We start from the raw sequence: 8645 nt of genomic DNA, 5'->3' as shown, positions 1-8645 counted from the left end.
GATTGAGTATTTATATGAGTTGAATAAATTAAGTCACTTGAATTAATGTTTGATCTCTATGACTGTGTTTAGGTAGATGAACTAATAATTTTATTACGGCAACTCGGACTGGAAACCAAATAGGTTTCATGCCTGAAAAACCCGGAAGTCAGGGAATTCTGTGATCAAACAAACGTAACAACTCTGCCTGCAACAAGTGTTAGTGATAGGACAAAAAAGTACAAACATTTCCATTTGATCTTGCTGTCTACTCTCTTATCGAATTGAAGAACAGCCAATCAATCATATCAAAGAGCAACGCATTTGAGTTGGATGATATAGATATAGGATTAAATCTAGTGGCAAAAAACTTGAAGTATATGAGGATAAGACAGAAGATGGCCAGAAAATAAAATTTATCATCATTTTATTCAATACAGTAAAACTTAAGACTACAAGTATTCAACAGGAAGTAATGGTTTGTATTTGACAGATCAAATTTTTCCAGTAAATCTATGGAACTTGTTGTATGTATCGCTCATGTTTTTGAATATTTCACGCTTTGCTGCTGGTAAGGCTCTATAGTTTAAGGCCACTCCGTGAGGATCGCAAATGCTCAGTAGTTTGTTGATACAATTTTGGAATGGCTCCTGTTAAAAAATAATTTTTTTTTAGAAAATAATAAGCTAAACTAAAATGTGAATCAGCCTAGTATCTCAGAAACTTCCTAGGTAATAATAATAATATATTTATATTACACAGTCAAAACTGCCATAGAAAATGATCTGGTGACTCACTTTGATGGGCTCTAAATCTCCTTTTGCAAAAACATCTACCATATCAGAAATTAAGTAAGGGCTGAGCCTTTCCATATGCCTTTTCAATTTGCATAAGGCACTGGTAACTCTGAAAACAGGTCGTCCATATTAATCGAAAAACAAAGGAACTGTGATTATTAATGTTATTCATAGATAAATATATATTTTGTACATATTTGCTTACTTTTCAACGTTAAGAGCGCATAGTCCCAATAAATGACTATTTGCTGTACTTTCTTTTTTAGCTTGGGAGGATACAAAGGTAACAGCTTGTCTGAAAAGCTGCAATAGTAGCGGGAGTCTGTCAGTCATCATTTCAACTCTGGATCTTAATAAGCTCAGGCAAAGTATTAATACATTGTCGCATTCAAGCAAGCTATTTCCTTCTCTTATTGACCTGGTAGCTATCGATATTATCATGTCGATAAATTCACCAAATAGCTGCATATGCTTTGAGTTAACGATCACTTGTAGCAATTTTAACACATCGGGCCAGTGCTCAGTTCTTATCTCAAGTATCAGCAGCATCCGCATCAGCTTTCGCGTAGCGTGCTGTCGAGATTTATTTCGACTTGTTCCCATGTCTGACATCTCAATGCAATTCCAAATAACAAGTGTATTGTTCAATTTTATCGCATCAGGCTCATACAATTCCATTTCCTGCGAAAATAAGGTAGAATGTATCCACACTCGTGGCATTAGCTTGGAAATGGAACTATTTTTCATGTTCCTTCCTAGCAGAATCCATTCTAGACTGAAAAAGAATGTTTGCCTTTTATCCCAATTTTTTAGACGTAAAAAAAAAAAACAATCGCGAACATGAAAACGATGGGAATAAGCCTTTACAATTTACAAATTTATAAGGAGCCTGTTTGAAAAATATCTTAACATAAACTATGAATGACGTAACATTCTTTTATTGGCAAGATTGCGAATAAAATTGAAACTTACAGTCTGCCTGTGGAGGGACATTAAAACTTCGTTGAATACTTTCGGAGTTGTAGCCTCCAGCAAGATGGTTAGTAGTTTTGTTTGTGGATATTTTAAAACAGTACTCCAAATGCCTGCAACAATTTCGTCTGGTAACTCTAAATATGACCTATGTTGCAAGGCGATGATTGCCAATTCTAAAGCTTTTTCAATGAAGTCCTCTCTATCATTGTTGTAATTTTCTTCTTTTGAACTTACATCCACACCATTCTGGAAATTTCATATAGCAATGATTAGTAAAAACAATGAATGTTTTGCATTAACAGAGAAGATCGTTTGGATTCAATTAAATAATAAACTGCATACCATAAAGGCGGATCGGAGCATTGAGCTAACCGATTTTTTAAGATTTTCTTTGACACTGTTTTTTCCAAGGGAAATTTTTAATGCCATGGTAATTTTCTTGACTTCTTCAGCAGATTCTATATTTTCGTTACATGTTTTCAAAGCTCGCTTGCCCAGTTTCTTTTCAACTTTATCCAGAGTAAGTTTTACTGTCTTATTTGTTTTTTGTTTGACATTTTCGATACATGATAAAACTGTTGAAATTGATTCGTCTGGACAGCTACTAAGTGTAAGTAAAGTCGGAGATCCTGATAACGTCTTTACATTGCGCAATGATAATTCGAACGCTTTTTGTAAAACTTTGTTTCTGGGAAGATTAGGTACCAATGAGTCCAAATCAATGTACTCCAAAACATTCAGCCCACCTTCTTCTAGACTTTCTGTAAATGATGAAAAATATATTACATAATTATACACCCAATACACGTATTTTTAATACCATGTTACGAAAAAACAAATTGTACATTATTGTGTATTACTAGCCCTGTGAATTACAATTTCAACATGAAAACGTGCAACTTTTTATTTTAAAAAAGAGATAGACGTTAATATGGTAGTATTATATTTCGTGAGTTCTAAATAAATTTACAGCAATTATCTAACTTACCAAATAATATGTTGTTGCATAAGGTTTTAATTCTTTCATGATGTTGACATGATCTTTCAATAACGTAAGTAATTACAAACGTCATTGTCCTTAGTGAAATACCAAGATGCCTGATAGGTAGACACAGTAAGGCATGTAAATATTTCTCTATCCTGTACATCTCATCTTTATGCAGAGTTGATAATACTGGAACATCCTTAATCAGTTTATTGGAATCCAATGCTGGAATAGCATCATCACTCTCAGCTTCCAATATGTTTACCTAGAATGATGAAAGTTTAAGTTAGATGTAGATGCAGAAAGTACAGAATGCAGAATGTGTTCGCTTGATTACACTCACAATATTAATTCGTGCGACTATATCCGTAGTCATGTTTTGTTTAGCTAATGATCCAATTTCAATAAAAATTTGGCAGAGTATCACAATAACGAATCTTTTATTTTCTTCTAGAGTTTCTTGCCTCAATAAATCTTGTAACTTTTGGAAGCTGCTTTCACTGTGTGTGATCATCTGTGCCAAAAAGAACGAGGTCAGCTGCATTAGCTGATCAAGGGTTAATAATGAAACAAGCTCTGGATAATCCTGAAGAATAAGTAACCAAAAATTTTGCATCTCGCCGACAAGACCAGTCAACCTTGCCTGGGGTTCACGAATCAGATTTATTTTTGTTCGGTGCAGTGAAAATTTGTTCTGTAAGCACATAGTTCTAAAATGAAAAAACATGAAATATAAAACTTTGGACAATAATCGGTAATTTTTTACATGTCATTACCAGGGCTTCTTTGCAGCCCGTATCTCCAAAGTTCTCGACCCTTTGGATCACATGCTGCAAGTCATCCTCTGAAATTGGGAAAGGCATATTTTCCGCGCCCGATTTTGGGGCGTAGAAAGCCAGTAGACTCCATACTCTGCTCCATGACAGAGCAGCTTCCAACAAGATAATCGTCATCCTACCATTATATGTGGTATTCGAAATCTTTTTGCTTAGAGTAGAAAGTATGTCACCCAGTTCACTTAATGCACTGGTAAATTTTTTTTGCATGGGAAGAGGTATGTTGTGTTCAAATATCCGAATACCATTAAAAAATGAAACCATTAATAGGACTGTACATTCTGTCATCAGGGTAACCTGACCTGAAACAAAATGGAATGCATATAGTTGAATGCAGGTGAATAAGAAACTGAAAACAATGCGTGATCATGTTCATGTTATTACCTGCAGAGTTGATATTAAATTCATCGACACAGTTTGATTTTAAGTGGTAACTCAGCGACTTGAGCATAGCTGTAACTTGCGGGCTATGCAAACCGCTAGCAAGACTTGTGAATTTGGAAGTGAAGTGGGTAGGGAAAACTTCTGCTGGTAATAGACAGGACTTTTTATTTTCCTGGAGAGCTGTGTTAAGAGCCAGCAGAAGCCATGGAATCAATTTTTGTTCACGCCTCAGACGCGAGCTTGCATCCACGGCGCTAATCAGGAACATAACGTAGGACTGCTCTTCAGACCTTGATGATCTAGCTTCGAGGAGTATTCTCCGGAAGATGGTTGGTAATTTACTTTCTACAACCAGCGGATTCAAGTTGGTAACATTGCGCAACAGATCATAATCCTTACGACTCAACCTTTCTTCTTTTGAAAGAATCTCGTCAATTAAGCTGGTAAGAAATTCCATCAGAGTTAGATTGTCAATCTTGTTACCAAACTCCAGATGAATGTCAGTCAGATAATTAATCAGGTAATTTGATACTACAGTTTTTAGATTACCCGCAGAATTTACAAAGCTTCTGAAGAAGCTGTCTATCAGTTCACCGTCTGTTTTATAGGAGCCAACTGCAGCACGGAAGACGTAACTCAACATAACCGAAACATCATCAGAACCCATTTTAGCAAGGAGTTGGGTAAGTGTGGTGAATAATTTTACAGGTAAACATCCATTTCCTATTCCGGAACTATATTCTTTGTACTCGTTGTACCTTGCTTTGCCAAACAATATTTGTTGTATACATTTATGCGTTTCTGCTCCAATCCTATTAGAGTTGTCCGTGCAGGTAGGATCTATTAGGGCGCAGAGTGGACTCAAAACATAGTCCAAAAAAGTTTCAGCCACCTGATTTTTATCGGAATGGTGTTTATGCACCTGAATTAAACTATCAATGGAATTCAAGACACAAGCTTGTCTAACTTCTGACAAGACAAGGCTGCTTCGGTCAGGCACATCATCATTAGTAGCTGCCTGTTTAAAGTTCTCTACCCTAATTCTGATGAGTAGACATTGCAAAAAACGTCCGAATTTACTCAGTACGTTCTGGAAGTAATGCTGCATTTTAGGGTTTGTCAAAATCCAAATGCAGCAATCGAGCATCTCATCAGGAATATTTTCCTCCTTGAAGTTCAGTTGGTTTGTTAGAGTTTCAACCAGTTTCGTTTTCGTTTCGAGATTTAGAGTGGTTCTGTTGTCAGTTTGACAGTAAACACAAAGTCTCAAACTCTTCCAAACTATCAATTCTGTGGGTGCTACTTTGCACAGCCATTTGACTATCAAATCTTCTTTATGATTTATCGGCAGATCAGTGCTGCAAAATGCGTTCTCAGCCAGTTTCAGCCGTTTTGGCAGCGGTTCCGCATCCGCGTCCAAACGCAACAAAAGCTCTGTAAATAGGATCATATTTTATTCTAAATCATGTGTAGAATCCGGTCAAATCATATTAGGTTATGTTTACTAAACACGTGCCACTCATGGACCAAGAATTAAACTTTTCATTGATCCTACTATACGCTTACCGCTTGACAAGGCCATTTCTATGTCGCTGCTTCGTTAAAATACAAGTTTTACCAGCATCCCGTAGTAAATGTACTTCAATTTCCAAATCATATTTTAACTGATTTTGAGTATTTTTCTAAGCACTCTTGGTAAAAACGTGGTAAAAACCATAGGTCGCTGACCGAAGATTGGCTAAAGTCTAGATGTTCACGGGTGTCAAATTGACGCAACGGCAACTTGACACGGCAGCGCCACGCCGTCGGCGGGAAAAGCCACTCATGGAAATGGGTGCCGATGCAACGGCTAAATGGCGCACGTAGTTATTGTTCGCACCATGGGCGTAATGCTTTACACCCTCGTGCGACGGATTGCACTAGGATAAAAAAACTTCACGCCTTAAATACGAAAATAGCTATTAGTCGAAGAATCGAAAAATCTGGAATTATTATTTTTTTTTTGTTCATTATTCAAAGGCTTCAGTATACGTGTCATACAACAAGTAGTACTTACTTAAACGCATATTCACTGCTTAGCATGTATAAACTAAATTGATTTGGTTAATTAATTATGTAAAATTTTCTGCTTGGTAAAAATGACGGTGTTCGGTGTCATTCGATTACAAGTTATATACAATTCATTCAATAACTTTTTTTTTTTTTTCTCCGACGTCATCGATCTATAGTAATCAGCTAGCCGAATTTCTCAGTCTGGAAACAACCGCGCAGTAGAGCGGACGGATGAGAGTCGCGCTCCGCAAATTTCGAGTACCGGGTTCTCTACCTCCTGGATCCTGCGCTCCGGGTTCGCTTCCTGGTGCAACTCGAGTTCCAGGACAAGCGCTCCGTAGTTCCTGCGCTCAAGGTTCGCTATCTGGTGAAACTCGACTTCAGGGACAAGAGGAGGACGAGGTGGAGAAGGAGGAGGAGGGAAGAGAAAGACAAGGATTTCTGCACAGTAAGTACAACATTTTTATAAATTTTAATAGCAATTGTGATTATATTTTATCTAAAATTTTTTAAATTTGTGTTTACAATAAATTACTTGAATTCGTTTTTCGCGCAAGCCCAACTTCAGTAGCTATTCAATGCACTAATAAAATTTCTATAATTTTTTATAATTTTCTCATAATCTTCTTGGTAAAATGTGTCAATAAAAAAAATAATATTAATCCTTACACAATATTTTTGATATGTTCTAATGCTGAAAATATTTATTACTATTCAAGGTATAACCCGAGATGGTTATCCGTGGTTATTGTAGGTGGTCGGAGGTGGACGAGGAGGAGGACGAGCAAGACGAGGAGAATGTTACGCCCCAACGTAACGCCTTGGCGTACCTTTTTCAAGATTCCATTTTATTTCATTTCTTTAATTTCTTCAATGCACAGATATTATTTGATCAAAATCTCATGTTCTAATAACGGCGAGTTCCACCCCTCCTGGCAAAAGTCACGTAGAGACCAACAATGATCGCTAGTATAAGGTTCGACTTTCTTCTATTGAACTGGTACCAAGAACGGAGATAAGGGACTGTTGAATTAGCATCACTAGCGCGCAGCCTGGAAATATCCCTCTTTTTAACTTAAAACTATAACCAATAACTAGGATAAACCACTACCTTTGTAACCACCAAATTAAAATAGATTACTTATTAGAATGTATGAATGAATGTGTGAACATTGTATGTAAATATCTCTTGTTCATATTTCTAATATGTCACCGACGAGATTGATAATCGTCGGAACACCATCGAAGAGCGTGAAGTAACGCTGAACATGTGGATTCGGGCTCCGGGAGGTCGCCCTCGCACCTCATTGGCTAATTACCGTTGTAACTTGTTACAACTGCAGCTCCTTGTATCCCCAGGCCCAAGAAGCCGCGTCTTTCTTCTGTTAAGTCGCGAGGTGCGTGGACGTTAACCCGTATTAGCCCATCTTGAGCAATAGTAGCGTTCGAAAAATCTTAGTTTTGACCGGCCTAAAGCCTCTTGCTAATCCGACAAATTCGAGCAATCATATTATCCTGTGATTTGAAGACTCACTATCTTCTACGTTCCATCTTTCCTGTTCTTTACTAAATCTATTTATTTCGAAAATAGACATTTTTATGATATTCGGTTTTTATCAAAAATAACCAAGTTCTGCCCAGATTCAATCCGGATCTGGTAATGTTAAGTGTTTATAATAATAACCAGTTACATTATCATCTTGAATTAATAATCGTTAGAATCACCTTTCAATATATATCAAAACCGCGAGTGAATCAAATTGACATTTTCAACCATAGCTTTCGATAGTAGAGTATTATTCTAAATTTACAAAGACTAAGTGCTCAACGTTAACAACGTTCGGACTCATCAACCCTTCCGATCTCGAGGTGAGGCCCTGATCCGGAAATTCTACTGACGCAGACCGACACGATCCGACGGCTCTCAATCTCGTCGTATTACATCTAAAGATAAGTCAATCCGAGTGCTAATCATCAACATTGAACGAATTCTAATGTCTTCACCTGTCTAATCAAAATTTACTATCATAATATCTAGTCAAAGGTAAGACTAGAGTTGGTGGCTAGCTTCACTACCCCAATTAAGTCATACGTATTGTTTCCAAGATTTAACCAACAAGAAATAACAACTGGAAATATAATTAATTTAAGATAATCTACAAAGAGAGATACAATACAATAATCACGACCAGCTAGTTGTAAGTATCGTTCAGGATAGATGTTCTTGGTATCTAATAATAATAACATTAGAATAGAATAACACACGATTTGCTCAAATACGCAAACGGTCAAATTTAGCGATTCTGCAGCTTCTCTGCATTTGAATATAAATTCGTCCGTCGGTGTGGATTGTTATATAAATTCAAACACTTTATAAATTGTTACGTCATTATCAACACTCATTGTTACCACACATTTCAATTACCATATCGTACCAAATAAACTTTATCTTTTACCAGTTGAATCACGTCGAACCATTTATTTTGAACGACAACCTTTTCCCATTTTCATTACTATAAATTCGTCTCAATCATTTCAACAAACGTCACAGACCTGTACAGGACTATACCAACACGATCCTACAAATTACCGGCTTATCGAAAGGTAGGTCTTTCTTAGATTTGATTTCTGTTCTTT

The 8645-nt window shown here is 36.7% G+C and overlaps 1 protein-coding gene across 3 annotated transcripts; it reads right to left on the bottom strand.

Moving 5' to 3' along the window:
* Window positions 1-389: 389 nt before the first annotated feature.
* Window positions 390-5747, bottom strand: LOC124177170. 3 transcript variants are annotated; one of them, XM_046559256.1, is made up of 10 exons: window positions 5523-5741; window positions 3957-5390; window positions 3513-3874; window positions 3080-3250; window positions 2740-3001; window positions 2094-2512; window positions 1749-1997; window positions 982-1457; window positions 777-885; window positions 390-629 (listed from the first exon to the last, which is right to left on the bottom strand). In XM_046559256.1, exons 1-10 carry the CDS (start codon window positions 5536-5538, stop codon window positions 474-476), a joined length of 3654 nt encoding a protein of 1217 aa, XP_046415212.1. In that variant the 5' UTR covers window positions 5539-5741; the 3' UTR covers window positions 390-473. The 3 variants fall into 3 exon arrangements, with proteins under 3 accessions (XP_046415212.1, XP_046415211.1, XP_046415213.1); XM_046559255.1 differs by having other exon boundaries at window positions 3080-3430; window positions 5523-5740; XM_046559257.1 differs by lacking the exons at window positions 390-629; window positions 777-885 and having other exon boundaries at window positions 1317-1551; window positions 3080-3430; window positions 5523-5747.
* Between the last annotated feature and the right edge of the window lie 2898 nt (window positions 5748-8645).

The sequence above is a fragment of the Neodiprion fabricii genome, chromosome 3, assembly GCF_021155785.1.
Source record: "Neodiprion fabricii isolate iyNeoFabr1 chromosome 3, iyNeoFabr1.1, whole genome shotgun sequence".
Classification (NCBI taxonomy): domain Eukaryota; kingdom Metazoa; phylum Arthropoda; class Insecta; order Hymenoptera; family Diprionidae; genus Neodiprion; species Neodiprion fabricii.
This window is presented reverse-complemented; position numbering and strand designations above follow the sequence as displayed.